This window comes from Eptatretus burgeri, chromosome 12 (genome assembly GCF_056783735.1).
Source record: "Eptatretus burgeri isolate ZD-2024b chromosome 12, Ebu_testis_v1, whole genome shotgun sequence".
In the NCBI taxonomy this organism is placed as follows: Eukaryota; Metazoa; Chordata; class Myxini; order Myxiniformes; family Myxinidae; genus Eptatretus; species Eptatretus burgeri.
The window spans coordinates 35,287,000-35,304,817 of NC_140972.1; the positions used below are offsets into that span (position 1 = coordinate 35,287,000).

General features: G+C 43.2%; 1 protein-coding gene across 3 annotated transcripts in view; it reads left to right on the forward strand.

Moving 5' to 3' along the window:
• Positions 1-17,818, forward strand: part of TRPM7 (transient receptor potential cation channel subfamily M member 7) — a 224,113-nt gene that overhangs the window by 21,433 nt on the left and 184,862 nt on the right. For all 3 annotated transcript variants that reach the window (XR_015050321.1, XM_085850121.1, XM_085850122.1), the window contains 4 exons: positions 2,704-2,783; positions 12,108-12,146; positions 12,971-13,175; positions 13,264-13,477. Coding sequence is in view for 2 of the 3 variants with exons in the window: in XM_085850121.1 (XP_085706247.1) it covers positions 2,704-2,783; positions 12,108-12,146; positions 12,971-13,175; positions 13,264-13,477 (538 nt within the window). In the remaining variant the exon portion in view is untranslated. The remainder of the gene's footprint in view (positions 1-2,703; positions 2,784-12,107; positions 12,147-12,970; positions 13,176-13,263; positions 13,478-17,818) is intronic.

The window sequence follows — 17,818 nt, forward strand, 5'->3', positions numbered from 1 at the left end:
AGTAGGTGGAATCACCTGTCATGATCTCACCACTATCCGGTCTCCAAACCTCAGAGAGTGCTCCAATATCGATGTTCAGATGACAGCAGAGACAGGTGATCATCCTCTCATAGGGATAGGACATTCCAGGTACCCAACTGAAGGGACACCCTCATGTTAACCCCAGGAGACCGCCATTTGGTGGATGACACCTCAGCTCCACCCCAACACATACCACCACAATCCAACCCAGGAAGGTTACCCTGTCCTTTTCCTCCTATCATCAAAGAATGGGGTTCCCGAAGGCTTTGCCCTAATCCCATCATCCGGTGAGCTGCCCTCCAAAGGGCAGCTGCACAGGAGGTACTCTGACTGAGTGGGTTTTCAGTTTCATTTGCTTTATTTGTGTGTTTTGTGGAATTAAGTGTGTTATGGTGGCCGGAGTGCAAATCCTGCCACCAACTTCCTGGAAAAAGGTAACCCAACTGCAGGAGGATGTCTGCAGATGCCGTTGGGCACCAGATATGGATGGCCGTTAGCTCACAAGGAAACCTTCACCCTTTGACAGGTTTTGTTTTTAATCCTTCTGGGTATCCATGTCCATACACCCTCCTCATCCGGAAACCTTGTTAGGGAGATGGTTTAGTTGCTGACAACCCGACCATGAAGCAGGTTCGTACACGTTTACATGTTACCTGTAGCAACTCGTAGATCTGATCTGGCCTGACCTGACAATATCTGGCCTGGCCTGAAAGGGGGAGGGAGAGTGGGTGACAAAGGACAGAAAGGGCAGAGGGTGTGAGACCAGAAAGGAGGCGATAGAAGACAGAGACCACTGACTTGTCTGCTTTGGCAAAGTGATAGATAGGTCCATGGACTATGCTTAATGGTGGGAGGTTCGAATGATCTTGAAGGCTTTGGTTTCCACGACCTTAAGGTCTGAGCCAGAAAGCCTTCATCCTCAGCTTGATGGAGTACTGCTCTTCCCTTTGGACAGGCACCCCTGCCTCACATCTCTCTCGGCTTGATGCCGTGGGAACCAAGGTTGATGTGAAAGATCTGATGTGAAGACTAGTCTAGTTATCATCAGCAGCCTGGTCAAATTGCAAATTCCTGGCATGACTACTGCTGGGAAAGTAAAGGCAAACAATGCAGTGTAATATTTGCCATGAGGCTGAGCTTTTTGCTGCATTGCCTTCATTGGAGCATCAGGCAGTCAAACAGACTGAATGGACCTGATTGCGCATTTGATTGTGGCAATAAGTTCTTATTTTGTCTCGAGACGGATTTTTCTTTTACAAGCAATGGAGCAAGTTATCTCTTCAGCGTGCGTTATTGTGGACTTTGAACATTGAAAGTAGAAGGTACAGCCTGCTTTTCATCGAGGAGATCTTTCATTCCTCAATGACATTCCAAATGTCCTGCGTCAGTCTATCATGTGCGATCGCTGCCTCATTTTGACCCTTTTCAGTTTGCAATTTTGCGTTGAGCTCTTCCTTTGGCCTTTCATTATTAGCCTCTGATTGCTTAGCAGACTAGTCCTGAACACAGTGCTTGATTGTGCAGGATAGTTTGGATAAAGTTAAAAAAAAAAAGTTTCTCGATCGGATATTTGTATTGGTCCTGTATAAAGGAAATGCCTCTTCTTGGATGGACAATGCGCAACTGAATTGTGGGTCAGTGGCTTTTAAAAATACATTTATTCGGTGCTATCAGCAAACTTGTCTTGAGATTGAAAGGTTTCTGTTTTCTGGTTGGATTGGACTTTTAAAATGAAATCATCTTGACATTACTGCAGGGAAATGAAACGAGGACTGGCCATCATCTGCTACATTATTAGTTACTAGTAGTAATGCCCAGCGTTGCTCAGGCGAGCAATAAAGCCTGGCGTTGCCCGGGCTTTCTTGCAAATTTCCTGAATAGCTGTTAGCGGTGAGGGTTAGGGTTAGCTGTTAGGGTTAGTGTTAGGGTAGCTAACCCTAACACTAACCCTAACACTAACCCTAACCCTAACAGCTTGGCATAGCGGAGGTAAACAGCGCCCGGGGCAAAGTGGAAATTTGCGTCCCCCGTAGACCTTAAACTTGAGTGGATTTGAATGGAAAATCCCATAAGGGATATCGATTTATCGATTTTTTTTTTTTTTTCGAATATCGTAAGTGTTATGGAAGAAATTTATAGCCAATGACCTAAGTTGGACCAAAAGCCATAATCGTACCGAATTTGAATGGAATCCGTTGGAGTTTGTGAAAATGCATCAAAACGAATTTTGAGGGGCCTCTTAAGGAAGACAATAATATCATTAGTATATGTGCCAAATCTTGTTTCATTTCATGCAGTAACAAAAATCTGATGGAACAAAGAAAGGGGCGTGCCGAAATATTAATATAGATCTTGCGCCTGTGCAGTAACGTGCTGCTGATTCCTTCAAGTCTTTGTGATGCTCGGTTTAGCTCGGTCATTTTTGCTCAAGCACCTTTGTCTGCCTCTTGACTTCCCAATTTGTGTAAAAGATTTTGACTTGCTACATTCTGTTCTCGACTAGTCTGCGAAAGCGGACACGAGACTCGGAAGCGTCATTTTTTTGACATTTTCATTTTTCGTGGGATCTCCTGGGATTTATCTAATTTTCGACGAGATTCGTTTCAATTGTTATTTTTTTTGATGAGTTTACTTGAGAAAATGTTTTGACAGTATGCTTTTGTTTCCTGAATATGATTCTAGTCTCAGAAATCCTGGATTGAACAGAATTTCTCCAAGAGGGAATGCTGTTACCTCATACCAAGTTCAAAGGATCCTCACAGGTATATTTACTTCCCATCATGGATTGTTGTTTACTCTACAGACAACCATGTTCTGGTAGATGTGAATGTTTACCAAATTTATAAAAATAATATTTCCATCTTCTATTCCTCCGATTATTTTGATCTTATCAGGCAAAGCATCTTGTAAATGAAACTGTTGCCCATAAAGTTGGAATAAAAATTTTTCAGACCCAATCTTAAAACTTATTTCTATTTGAGTGCCTCAGTAATCAGATTAGAGCAGGTTAAGATTACATAATGAGTCCCCACTGCCTAGGTGAAATGAATTCATGCAAAATTTTGAATTACGTAACAAGGCCTTCTGTTGGGAGCTATGAAAGGCCAGACGTCTGATGTTTTGTCCTTTTCTCTGCTCCAAGTCTGTGTGCAACGAGCCCACGTTTTTCATTGTTGGTTGTTACCTTTACAACAAAAACTGACACAGAGGTTCCCTAGGCTATGCCTCGTCCAACGGCATTGTCAATACGCCGAAGAGTGCTTGCACTCTGACGGGAAGGGTACAAACAAGCCGATGTCGCTTATTTTGTCGGGATATTGCAGTGTGGTCTGTAAAATCGTCAGATGTCATTTGAGGCCACGAAAATCTCCAGGACGACCACGATTGACTACCAGACGAGATGATCGCCGACTGCTTAATCTGTGCCGTAGAAACCGGAAAATACCAGCGAGCCGTCTTCGTCGTTTGTGGAGAAGACACTATGGAATCAACGTTTCCCGCCAAACTGTAAATCTGAGATTGCTTCAACATGGTTACCGAGCAAGACGAATGACCAAATATCCACGCCTAACCGTTCACCACAGAGTTGCTCGAATTTGCTGGGCTAGGGAGCACAGAAGATTACAGCTCGGACACTGGTGACATGTCTTTACGGATGAGAGCCGCTACATCCTTGACCGTAGAGATGGAAGACAAAGGGTTCATCGATTACGTGGTGAGAACCTCCGAGATGACTGTATTCAGGAAGCGACTGAAGGTGGTGGCGGCTCAGTGATGGTATGGGCCGGTACTCATTATGGAGGAAAAACGTCACTGGTGGTGCCGGATGAAAACGTCAACGCCATCGTGTACCTGGACATTCTGGAAAACCACTGCCTTCCACACGCAAGAAGGCTTAATCAAAACAATTTTCGGCTGCAAGACGACAACGCTAGGCCGCACAGGGCCGCTGCAGTGAGAGAATTTCTTGAGGCAGAGGGGGTGGAGCAGTTACCATGGCCTGCTCGTTCCCCTGATATGAACCCTATCGAGCATGCCTGGGATGCCTTAAGCCGAGCCTTCAATGACAGGGACAATCTTCCTCAAACTCTACATGAGTTAGCTCAGGCTCTGACCGATGAGTGGGGCGCTCTGCCCACTGACATCATAAACAACCTTGTGGACAGTATGCCGCGACGTCTTGATGCACTGATTCATGCCGGGGTGGCCATACTCATTATTAGTGACTGATTGACATTGAAAAAACTACTATTGAACATTTTGATGCATGAAATCACCCAAAATGTATTATCTGTAAAACTGACTCGGGTGGAAAAATTGTCACAAAATCCTTAATTCTGCTGTCCAAATACCCCCTTTTTGTTTCAGGCTTAGAACACAGTTCGTAAAGGGTTAATTGTGGACTAAGTTCATAGTCGTATGTTCGGAAGAGACTGATCAATGAAGTAGTTTGGCGATATACACCCGAGATATGATAAATAGCTCACACTGTAACAATCATTCAATAAAAAGTGGTTAAAAATATTTTATTCCAACTTTATGGGCAACAGTGTATAATTTGGTGCCATATATTCATTACTTACTCGGGACAGATTTTTCATTCCCACCCTCCGTCCCCCCTCCCCTCCAAGCCTATGCGCTTTGTTGCACTAGGTTGAACTTCCATACACACCACCCTTCCTACCCATATGAAGCATGTGTTGCTACTACCTACTGTACATCCATTTTTATACTTCTTGATGTAAAAAGTTGAATCAAAGGAATGCTTTTGATCAATGTGTGCATTTCATACCCTCACATGGATATTGAGTTGTGTTGGTGGTATTCTTCCTCCTTTTTATGGGTGCTGTGGTAAAAGCAGGTCCAATGGTGAAGCAATAACTATCTCATTTGGGTGCCAGCACCTTTACTCTTTACTTTCTCGGTGTTTGACATTCTCTGCTTTCGGCGCTGCAGTGAGGTTCTCCATTCGTTCACCAACTAGGAAACGATCTCAGCTTCTGTCCTCTCCCACACCTTCCTACAAACCTGCCTTCAAATACCTTTCAAACGAGAACATCACCATGCAGACAATGGCCTAATCACTGCTTCTGCTTACTCCTGGGAGTACTAATCAGCCTTCTGCCATTTTCCTTTCTGTGTTTTAAAATCTCTTGTTTTTAAAAACTTATCTACCCAACTAAATTTAATCATTCTTCTCCATATCCAAGTTTCAAAAGCTTTTAATCTCTTGAACACTTCTTTTGTTTATTGCAGCAGTTTTTGTGCAGTTGAAAGATAAACTCCAGGTAAAACTTTTTAACTCTCCAGAGAAATGTCTACTTTACGAGTCAGTATAACTTTTTCTTCTTGAAAGCATATTTTCCAAGAGTTATGTGGGAATTTGCTTCTTTAGATGATCTACTCTCATATGAGATTCTGATTGAATCAATATACTTGAAATTAGAACTCGGCAAAGAAGGTTCACGATGTGGTCTGGTCAAAGCATTTGACACATTTCATGTTCTAATACGGCACTTTTGAAATGACGTAATCCACCCTAGATTTCTTGGCACGCATGCGCAGAAACCCCTTGTAGCAAAGTCAATCAGTGCAGCCTGGACATAATTCATGCCTGACAGATAAGGGTTGTATTATGAAACGTCTAAAAAAAAAATACAACTTTTAAAGAAGCCAAAATACTTGCAAACATACCTGTGAGAAGGGGATGCCCCTCTGCACAATAGTTGGAGAACTTCCTGATCAACTTGTCCAAAACATTGATATCTTGCATTCCGTACTGTAAAAACTCCAGAAGATATGGACCCATGATAGGACAAAGGTTTGTAAACGCTCCCCAAACCTTTGTGCCTCTTTACACCGACATGAAAGTCATAACCGGGGGTGAGAGAGAGTTGTATGGGCTGTGATTGCTGTTATAAATATCAATTTTTTCTTGTTTGGTTCTGGGGCCACAAGATAAATTGCACAAGATTTTTTTTCATCTATTGGTGAAAGGAGAAGCGTCCGTTCATGTGTTATAACCACGGCCGCCTCTAGCTAATTGTGTTAAAATAGGAAATGATAGGAACGCGATTCCTCTCTTCCACGGATGTCTCGTGTTCCTATATTCCCGTGACTCCAATTTGCGTTCAGGAGCAGAATAATTATGGTTAACCTTTTTGAATTTGCCACTCTTTCGTCTAAAATTTAGACTCTAAATCCTGAAAATTGTGCTTGAAAGACGATTTGAATTACAGATTGTGTGCCAGCAACAGCAGGTTAAAAGGGAATGTGTAAGTACAACCAAGTCACTGAAAACATATATATATATATATATATATATATATATATATATATATATATATATATATATATATATATATATACATACATACATATATACAAGGCCTCCTTTAGCGTTCATACGTCATTTTGAAAGTCATGTATTGATAAGAACTCATTGGAGTGGGTCAAAGGGTGGATTGCACATTCCACCACACATTCCAGGTCTGTCGCACTGTCATGTAAAATTACAACATCACTCATTTGTGTAATCCTATATATATATATATATATATATATATATATATATATATATATATATATATATATATATATATATATATATGTATATGTATATATATATATATATATATATATATATATTCAAGTGTTGGTATATATTACACAGTGCTGGCAGGATGGCATAGAGGTACACATACTCGCCTCTGAGCTATCTATCCTGGGTTTGAATCCTGACGCAGCGAAGAACTGTCATCTCAGTGTTTCATCGGCAGGGTGATTGATTAATGTGTGTGTGTGCTGTCCCTCAGATGGACATTAATCAGGCGTCCGGTCTGCCAGCATTAGTTGGTGGAGGTTAAAGATCCCTTGGAGTCCTTCCTTAAGAGTTGCCGATCTATCGCCGGCACCATGAACAAATTACAACTTCCTGCCCTAATGACTGCTGGGAAGTCACTGGCAAAAAACACCCAATATAACCTTTGCCAAGAAACTGCTTCGGTATCACCGACACTGCAACAGAGCATGGTGCATCGGAATACAATATACAACCTTTTTGAAAGCATTTATATTTGAAAGGCTTAAATGTGTACAAACCCACAACGTGTTCGTAGAATATGTATGATCTTTGGAGATTTATGTTTCATGTACATTGTTGATTTGCCTTTCTGGTTGATTTACCAATTTGCAGTTTGAATTGCTTCAGCACTTCCTGGCATGATCAACTAACCTGGTCACTAAAGCCTTTTTTTGGTTTGAGTCTGTAGCCTTTGTCTTCAAATTCTCTAAAAATCGAAAATTATTTCAGTGTGCTGCTCATTTTGTCCCCAAACAAAACTGTTCAGTGCCATGAACGACAATCGCACTCTTCATATCTGCAAATGGTAACACTGTCCTCTGTTGTTCTACTGATGGTTGACCTGGTCATCATAATCAATAAGGCATCTCTGCATCTCTGACCTAAAACTTTTAAAAACCACAGTTTGCCATGGATGCTCGCTTTCCATCAACCATTCTTTTTTTCCAACTTCAGTGCCAACTCACCCCCCTCACCCCTCACCCTCACTCTCAAAGAAACCATCCCACTCTTCTCCCTCCAAGCCTCCCTCTCACCTCTCTCAAAAATTCCCCCCTCGCCTTTCTCCCACTTTTCATCCCCCTCACTCTTCCTTCTCTAAGTTGCCCCCCCTCTCATCCACCAACCTGCCTCCCTCCACTGCCCTCTCACCTCCATCTCTTCACTCCACCTCCTAAAATCCTCAACTGCCTTCTTCCTTGTCTCTTGTCCCCCCTCTCCCCCAGCACCACAGAGCCTTTTCTCCTCCTCATTCGGCCCCCTCCCTGGCTATTCTGCAATACCCCACACTTTCAGCAACCCTCCTTACCTCCCACCCTCGTCCCTTGTCCTACCCTCCCCCTCCCCCTCCACCTCCTGCACCCAAAGCCTCCTCCCCTACCTCTTCATTAAAAGTGTGGACCTCAAATATCCAGGGCCTTCGCTCAAACCTTTCAGATCTTTCCATACAGGTTGCCACTGACAAACCAGACATTATCTGCCTAACAGAAACTTTCCTCTCCCAAGACGTGTCTGACTCCCAAGTATCTCTCCCTGGTTACTCCCTCTTTCGGTATGACAGACCTGAGCCTCGTCCTGGTGGAGGTGTTGCTCTCTTCATCAAAGACTCTATTCCTCACTCTCCATGCACTGCTCTCACTCCTCCACACCCCCAGGAATACCTCTGGCTTCGGCTTCCCCTCCACTCCCACCTCATGTTTATATGTGTACTGTACCGTCCACCGAACAGTGATGACTCCATCTACACCTCACTATCCGAAAACATGGACCATCTTCTATCTTCTCATCCAAACTCTCTCTTCCTCTTATGTGGTGACTTCAATTGTCATCACGCCAGTTGGCTAGGTGTGGGTACCAATCTCACCTGCCATGGCGACTCATTGGGACTGACTCAATCGGTCAACTTCCCGACCCGGATCTCAACCAATGGTACTCCATCTCTTCTGGATCTGATTTTGACAAATTTACCTGACAATATCTGCTGCTCTTCCTTCGCTCCAATTGGCTCTTCTGACCACGTCCTTGTTAAAGTGGACATCTCTCTGGCTGTTTTCAGAGAACCACCTCACCGCCGTCGAGTCTGGCATTTCAATCAAGTAGACTGGCAGGGTCTCCAAGCAGCCATCAAACTTACAGACTGGTCTCCTATCACTACTTTCTCAAACATCAACTCATCCTGGGAATTCTTTCAAAGAAACTTGCTCTCCCTCATGCACAGATTTATCCCCTCTCGTGTTCAGTTGTCTTACCCTTCCTCCCGCCCTTGGTTTACTGAAGCTTGTGGCGAGGCAGTTGTCCTGAAACAACTTGCCTTTGCCTCATGGAAAGCAAACCCAACTGAGGGCAATCTTAGTTCTTTCCACAAAGCTCGGAACAAGTGTGTATCTACCCTCAGGAGAGCCAGAAAACAACATCTTTCTCATCTCAAGTCTGAACTCTCAAACCTCTCTCCCTCCTCAAAATCCTGGTGGCGTTTAATCAAATCTGTTTCTGGTGTATGTTCCCCCTCCATCCCCTCCCTTACCTCAAATGGCCGCACTGCTGATTCCACACGTGATAAAGCTGAATGTCTAAACTCGGTGTTTGCAGCTAAATCTTGTGTCCTAAACCCATCACTATCTCTACCCACTTTACCCAGTCGCACCCAACTGTCCCTGGACTCTGTATCCTTTTCTCCTGACAAGGTGGAGAGCTTGCTTTCAAACCTCGAGTCAGATTCTGCAACCGGTCCAGACGGCATCAGCCCACGTGTCCTCAAAGCCTGCTCTTCTGCTCTTGCTCACCCTCTCTCTGTTCTATTCACACTCTCATTTGCCCAAGGTCATCTGCCATCTGCTTGGAAATCTGCTAACATCACTGCCCTGCATAAAAAGGTGCAAAAACAGATCCCTGTAACTACAGACCAATCAGCCTTCTCCCAATCATCAGCAAGGTGATGGAATCCATCATCGCTTCAGACATGAAATCCTTCCTCTTCTCCAATGGCTTGATTTCCAATCATCAATTTGGTTTCAGACCAGGTCACTCTACCCTGGATATGCTGCTTCTGCTCTCCCATCAATGGATGGAGGTCCTCAATTCCAGACAGGAAATCCGAGCCGTATCCCTGGACATATCACGTGCTTTTGACACAGTCTGGCACCCTGCCCTACTCACCAAACTCTCTTCCCATGGTATTCAAGGCCATCTCCACTCATGGCTCGCAGACTTCCTCTCCTGTCGCAGTCAACGTGTGGCCCTAAATGGAGTTCTTTCATCCCCTCTTCCTGTGCAAGCTGGAGTTCCTCAAGGTAGCGTTCTGGGCCCTGTTCTTTTTCTGGTTTTCATCAATGATCTCTCGGACTCTCTGGAAAATCCTCTATTTCTCTTTGCCGATGACTCCACCCTCTGCCGTACCATCTGTCATCCCTCAGACCGGCAAGCAGCAGCTTCTTCGCTGACTGCAGATCTGGATAAAATCACAAACTGGTCCAACACGTGGAACATGTCTTTCAATCCAGACAAATCTCACACTCTCACTATGTCTCTTCGAAAGGACCGTTTACAAAGCCCCCCCATCCACTTTCTCAACAATCCTCTGGAAGAAGTCTTTTCTTTCAAGCTTCTGGGTCTCACTATCTGCCATGACCTTTCCTGGGAAAGTCACATTTCCAACCTCGCCTCAAAAGCCAGTCGCCGACAGGGAATCGTCCGTCGTACAAAGTCCTTCCTCGGCCCTCTTGAGCTCCTGACCACTTACAAAGCTTTTGTCCGTAGCCTGATGGAGTACTGCTCTCCCCTCTGGGCTGGTGCTCCTGCCTCCCACCTTTCTCGGCTTCACGCTGTCGAAACCAGGGCATTTAAGATCATCGGCATCTCCCGCAATGAAGCTGAGTCTTTGGGCCTCTCACTCAATCACCGCAAGTTGGTCGGTGGTCTTTCTGTCTTCTACCGACTCCTCTCCAGCCTTGACCCCCTGCTCTCTCTGCGATTTGTCCCCACCACATTTCCACAGGGCGCTCAAGGTCCGCCAACAACCCCCTTCTGGTCAAACTACCAAAATCACGAATCACTGCTCATCTTCACTCTTTCATTCCTCTTTTTTTCCCGCCTTTGGAATAAACTTCCTCACTCTATTCTTTCCCATTCTTCCCTCCAGGCTTTCAAAACAGCTGTTCACAACCACCTCTTATCTTCCCCCATCCAATTCCTCGATCTTTTCTACCCCCGATAATCCACCCAAGCCCACTTCCTTCAATTCTCCTGCTTTCCTTCCTGAAAGTCCCTGTAATGTCCATCTTCTCTTCGCCATGTTCCCCGTTCCATCCGCATCCCTCTCCCTTCCACAGTTCACCTAATGTGTCTGTTCCCCACTGTTTTGTCCCTTCCACTCCCGCCCCTCTTGTCTCATGCCTCCTTGCTGTGAGTTGTGTGTTAGCTCTCATACGAGCCTCGACCAAGGTATGCAAAAAAAAAAAAGGCACTGATCACTTTTTCCCAATTCTTTCCATTCAGATAAATTACCTCGTTCACATAATTTAAATGGCTTGTTTGAACAAAGAAAGGAGCTTTAGATAGAAACTCTGATCTGCCCCTGACTTTGAATATCATTGGAGCACCATATTGGCATTTATATCCAGGCAAATCGACACAATAGTAACCATCTCACTGGGTCAGGCTCGGGCAGGAGCTTGGTTTTTTGGCAAAGGGACTGGCATACAATGGCCTACCCTTTATGAATGGTACCCTCAGATTTTTAACATTCACCACAAAATGCTCGCAGATAGGACACCTGTCTTAATGTCCTTATGATAGATGGCACAATCAGACGCAGCACCTTGCCTGCAAAGCACCAAGATGTAACAGTTTATAGTCGTATTACTTGTACCTAGGACGAACATGGAAAAGATGGAGTTTCTATGGAAATGACAAGGACAAGCTTTCTTTTCTACAAACACATGAAAGTCTACAGCCATTAATGGCCCATTGGTCGTTCCCCACCTGATGTGTTAGTTTGACGATATTACATGTGAGGGAATGCACATCCATGTTACTCCCCCCCCCCCCCCTTCCCACATTCCTTTATTCTCCGAACCTTCAAACTTTTTTTTCCTCCTCCCCATGTTCCCTACCTTTCCTGTTGACCCTTATAAAAAACAATTTTTATATTTATCCCCCTCTGCCCCCCCCCTTTCATAATCCAACTTTCTGTACCTAATATGTAGATTTCCCATGAACAAGGTGAATAAATGATAGAAACGGAAGGGTCTTAACAAGTTAATTGCAAAGATTTTGTATACCTTTGATCCAAAATGAATATTTTTTTGACACGTGTATAATGGAGAAGGAAAAACCAAAAAGCATTCTTCGTGCCTTCAATATAACTTCTATTTTAAAACGGTCTAACTTTAGCGACTGTATATCTCGTGACTGTATAGCCATGATAGTTTGGTTGCACAAATATAGTTTTATTTTTGCTGCCAGGAATAAGACTGGTGAAATGATAATTATGGTGCTTTTCTTCCAGATGCCTTCCTGGGTGTCAGATATGTCAGCAACTCATCAGGTGTGTTCGTATTGGTTTACTGTCTTTCAAAATTCGATTTGTTTCCAGAAATATTCACAATATAAATTGTTTTTTTTTTCAGCGTGGCAATTATTAAAATTCCAGATACAAATGTTGATAACTTTTAAAAAGGGTCCTTCTTGAGGTATTGTCATTACTTGGATCTCAAAGTTATCCAATTTTTAATCCTTAATGAAATTCAGAGCTTCATCCATACCTGCTCTGCTGTGTATTTGATTGCTTAAGATGTGGTTAGTTCTTGTGTATTTAAGCAAAATTCCAGAAGGTATGAAGTTTCATTCGAAAAATAAAGAAAATGAGCAAGTTTAAATCGCATATACACGGAATGATGTACAGATTGAGTAAAATGGTGGAAGCCTGGTGAAATCATTACCTCCACCACCGAAGGTGGACAGAGTTTGTCTGTCTGTCTGTCTTTGGTTGACTGTGTGCAGGATATCTCAAAAAGTTATGGACGGATTTGAACAAAATTTGGTGGACAGGTTGAGTGTGTGACGAGAATGAATTGATTGGATTTGGGTGATGATCCAGATCCAATCCAGAGACTATAATTTCTAAGTGATTCTTCACCATTAAGAGATGGAGCCAAAAATGTTATATAGCATATTTCAAACATTTGTTAATGGATCATAACAAAACATGGTGGATGAGTTGGGTAGGTGACAAGAACATGCCGATTACATTCCAGTTGAGGTCCAGATACAAATCCGGCCGATCGGTGGAATACAAAATGTAAACTGTTCAACCTGGCGGAGGTATGCGCACCACCGAGTGCCGTTCTAGTTTGATCTGTGCCTGTCCAGATGCCGTTGTGGTCGACTGGTCGGGCAGCATGAAGAACTGCAGACCGGCCTGAGTCCAGCGGGTCGGGGTTGGGAGGGAGCGGGGCCAATCTCAGACGCAGTGTCCGATGTGTCCTGGACTGTAGAATTGCACACGGTGAAGTCTCACACTGATGCCTATGGTGTCATTGAGTTCCAAGGTGGTGCACATTCATACCGGGCCAAGGTTAGTGAAGTTTCATATGAGATGGTGTGTGATAGTTATATGTAATCTGCATTGTTTTGAAATTGTTGCTTTTTTACTCCCTGTTCAGTATGTACGTGTGTCGTATGATACTCGACCTGAACTGCTGCTTCAACTTATGGTGAAGGAGTGGCAAATGGAGCTGCCCAAGCTGCTTATCTCGGTGCATGGAGGCTTGCAAAACTTTAAAATGCACCCGAAGCTGAGGCAGGTGTTTGGTAAGGGTCTTATCAAGGCTGCTCTTACGACTGGAGCCTGGATATTCACTGGTGGCGTTAATATGGGTACGTTCCAAATGTCAGCCTGACCACTATATCTCTTCAGCCTTTCGTGTTTTGGGATACCGTCTTGCTGTATTATCACTGTCACGTTCACGTCTTTCTTTTTTGAAGGTTTTGCCATCCCTCTTCGTTGTTGATATTTTGGCATTTTATTTGCAACTCGGAATTTTAAGTTGTATAGGTTGGTGCTCCATTGCTTGTGAAGCATCAACCCCAATCGGTGTTCCAGGAATATTTGTTTCTTGATTTTCATAACTGCGTCAGTGAGTCCAACCAAAATGCATCCATTTGTATTTGGGTGAAACCTTGTAACCTCGTATTTATTTATTTGGTAATTCTGTCGGAGCATGTTTTTTTAAAAATAATTTATAAACAATATTTAACTTACAAATTTAATCCTCATATATTGCAGAAAGATATTATATTTATCAGGCCTTTAGCAATAAGTTCACAAATCTCTTGTAAATTATACATTTGTTTTGTTCTCCTGTGGTATCCATATATTGTTCGCCGTTTTGTCGAATTTTTTTTTTCATAAAGGAAGAATATAGTTAATCTGAGTTTGAAGGTCATACATTTTTTAATCTTAATATTCCGTTTAAATAATACAGAAAATGTGATTGTGAACAAATTTTTCTTTTATTTATTTGTTTATCACTTGTATCATTATAACACCTCAGCAATCCCTCAAAACAGAAGATTTACATTCCTAAAAAATCTTTCTGTTGGTGAATTTGTTATCAAATTTAATGATCCCATGTACTCTCATTATATAAGTGGAGATGGATTCCGACAGAACAAAATCTTAACTCTGCAATGTCAAAAAATACGTATCTTAAAATTTATTAAAACTAGTGCGGGCCCGTAGGTGCGTGCTCAGAGGTGCGTAAACGACGACTGGATTGGGGCATTTTTTTCACCCCCCCCTCTCTCGCCCCTCCTCTCTCCCCCTCTCTCACCCCCCCTCTCTCACCCCCCTCTCTCACCCCCCCTCTCTCACCCCCTCTCTCACCCCCCTCTCTCACCCCCCTCTCTCACCCCCCTTCTCTCACCCCCCTCTCTCACCCCCCTCTCTCACCCCCCTTCTCTCACCCCCCTCTCTCACCCCCTCTCTCACCCCCCTCTCTCACCCCCCTCTCTCACCCCCCTCTCTCACCCCCACTCTCTCACCCCTCCCCCCCTCCTCTCTCCCCCTCTTTCTTGCCAGTACCCTCTCTTGTGGGTGAGGCTGCGTCTTAAGACTGAAGTGTGGCAGGTTCATCCACATCCTCCGAAGAAGTGACAGGGTTGGGGGTAGGCTGATGGGTGACAGCAGAGTACACATCCTCGAAACAGGTGGCTGACTGAGTTGTGGCAGGCTTGTTGGTTACATCCCAGGAAATACCAGCCCCATCATCTTTCCTTCGATAACTTGCCTACTCTTCTTGAAGGACACCGTGGGATCTTTAACATCCACCAACGAATGCCAGAGATGGGATGCCCAGTTTAATGTCCATCTGTGGGATGGTCCATACATTCATGCTTCACCCTGCCTGTGAAACATGAGGGTGGTAGTTTATACCAGCTTGACAGCTCAGCGACAAGTGCACATACCTCGAAGCCGTCCTTCCAGCCAGTTTCAAAAGTAATTGCTCTTGAAGGATGTCAGAGTGCGACTTGCGAGACATGCGCTTACTTCAAATGGAAGAATGGCCTGAAAAAAAAGTTTTGCTCTCAGGTCCAAGCAACATAAGTTGGTGTTCTGAAGTTTCCCATGTTTAACATCTGGTACATTTACACCATTTTGAAACAATGGGTTAAAATTCTACGATTTGTTTTTGGGATCATTTGTGCTAATACAACTCACTTGCATAATATAGACTGCTTGCAATGATGACCAAGTTTGATGGGAACGGCAACATTTGCCACTCCTTCACGTTAAGGGAATGGCAACAAATACTGCATGTGGCAAAAAAAAAAAAAATTATTGCTTATTAGCATACTATCTCTTGAAGTTATTTTTTTTTCTTTTTGCTTGCACCAGGACATTGTTACTTACGAAATCTAAAGATTTCATAAGTATATTGAACACTTCCGTTTCTGTTTCATTGTTTGTTTGTAGGCACGATAACTCGAACAGAAAAAGCAACCAATGTCAAATTACACCATGTGATTCAGGAGGGTGATGGCTAGCGCTGATTAGATTTTGGTCAAAATTGGTCAAAGGTCAAGGTCACAGTGAGGTCAAATATTCGATTTTTGATGGTTTGGTACAGACAACTCGAGAACGGAAGAAGCTACCAATGTCAAATTACACCACGTGATTCAGGAGGGTGATGGCGCGTGCTGATTAGATTTTGGTCAAAGGTCAAGGTCACAGTGAGCTCAAACATCCAAAAAATGATAACTCGAGAACGGAATAACCTACCAATGTCAAATTATACCACGTGATTCAGGAGGGTGATGGCTAGTGCTGCTTAGATTTTGGTCAAAATCGGTCAAAGGTCAAGGTCACAGTGAGGTCAAACATCCAAAACATTTGATTTTTGATGGTTTGGTATAGAATCATCGTAGAAACTTCTGGTTTGCGTCGCTACCTTCTCTTGAGACAGCTTTTATTAGACAAGGTCAGAGGTCAAGTTGACGATTTCCTAAGTACCAGTCTATGACTGCTTGTTTGTTTGTTTGTTTGTAGGCACGATAACTTGAGAACGGAAGAAGCAACCAGTGTCAAATTACACCACATGATTCAGGAGGGTGATGGCTAGTGCTGATTAGATTTTGGTCCAAATCGGTCAAAGGTCAAGGTCCCAGTGAGGTCAAACATAATTCCGTAAATTCATGTGGAGAAATGGAATATTTTTGCTTCGCTCGACGTTACGAGTTCATTTTAACTTCGATTTTAATTTTGTCTTCGGTTTTTGCGATCGCTTGGGACGCTTAAAACTCGGTTGTCGAAATTCTGGTAAAAATCGGATGTTTTGGAGACGTTTTAAGATTATATAAAAATATTTCACTCGACGCGTCACGGGTCGTCCCATGATGCAGTGCACTCGAGCAGACGCGTTGTTGAGTCGCGTAAAGGTATAATTGCGTGGAGAAATGGAGATTTTTGCTTCGCTCGACGTTACGAGTTCGTTTTAACTTCGATTTTAATTTTGTCTTCGGTTTTTGCGATCGCTTAGGATGCTTAAAACTCGGTTGTCGAAATTCTGGTAAAAATCGGATGTTTTGGAGACGTTTTAAGATTGTATAAAAAAAAATTTCACTCGACGCGTCACGGGTCGTCACGTGATGCAGTGCGCTCGAGCAGACGCGTCGTTGAGTTAAGTTAAGGTATAATATAATTGCGTGGAGAAATGGAGATTTTTGCTTCAGTCGACGTTACGGTTTTTGATGGTTTGATACAGAATCATCGTAGAAACTTCTGGTTTGCGTCGCTACCTTCTCTCGAGACAGCTTTTATTAGACAAGGTCAGAGGTCAAGTTGATGATTTCGTAAGTACCAGTCTATGACTGCTTGTTTTTTTAATTGATTTGTGCCACTTTTTACAGGCTGGATAAAACCAGCATTTGTCATTGTCATTGGTTTGCAGTTGTTACATTTATTCCTTTTTATCCCCCGCCGCGTGGCGGAAGGGGGATATTGTTATCACCCGGGTCGTCCGTCCGGCTCTCCGTCCGTCCGGCTGGCTGGGCGTCAACATTTATAGCTGTGAGTGCGATAACTCATAAACTGTTCGCCATATCAATTTGAAATTTGGGTCACACATGTACCACCTGAAAAGGAAGAAGCCTATTGATTTTGGGCATGGCCCGATCCAAGATGGCCGACTGTGGCGGCCATCTTGAAAAAATGTTTTTGTAATAAATGGAAAAACGCTTTTCTGAGTTCAATTATTTTTCAATGGCGGGGGATTCCCCATCTCTGATGATATATTTTTATTTTTTATTCTTGAGATCTTTCAACAAACACTAAAAAAAAGCTTCATCAGTTTTATAAACTGGCTAAGACGGTTTAAGACACGAGATATAAGGACATCTCAAGGATGATCAAAGGAAATTGAATGCACCTGAGCTCAATTTGGAGTGTCATAGCAAAGGGGTTGAATGCTTATTGACGCAAGACATTTCAGCTTTTAATTTTTAATAAATTAGTAAAAATCTCTAAAAACATGTTTTCACTTTGTCATGATGGGGTATTTTGTGGAGATCAGTGCCAATTTAAAAAAAAATTTTAATCCATTTTAAATTCAGACTGCAACACAACAAAATGTGAAAAAGTCGATGGATGTGAATGCTGTTATGTTTGTGGGGTAGATGGAGGAATTTCAGAGGAAAGATAGGATTGTATAAGACATTGAT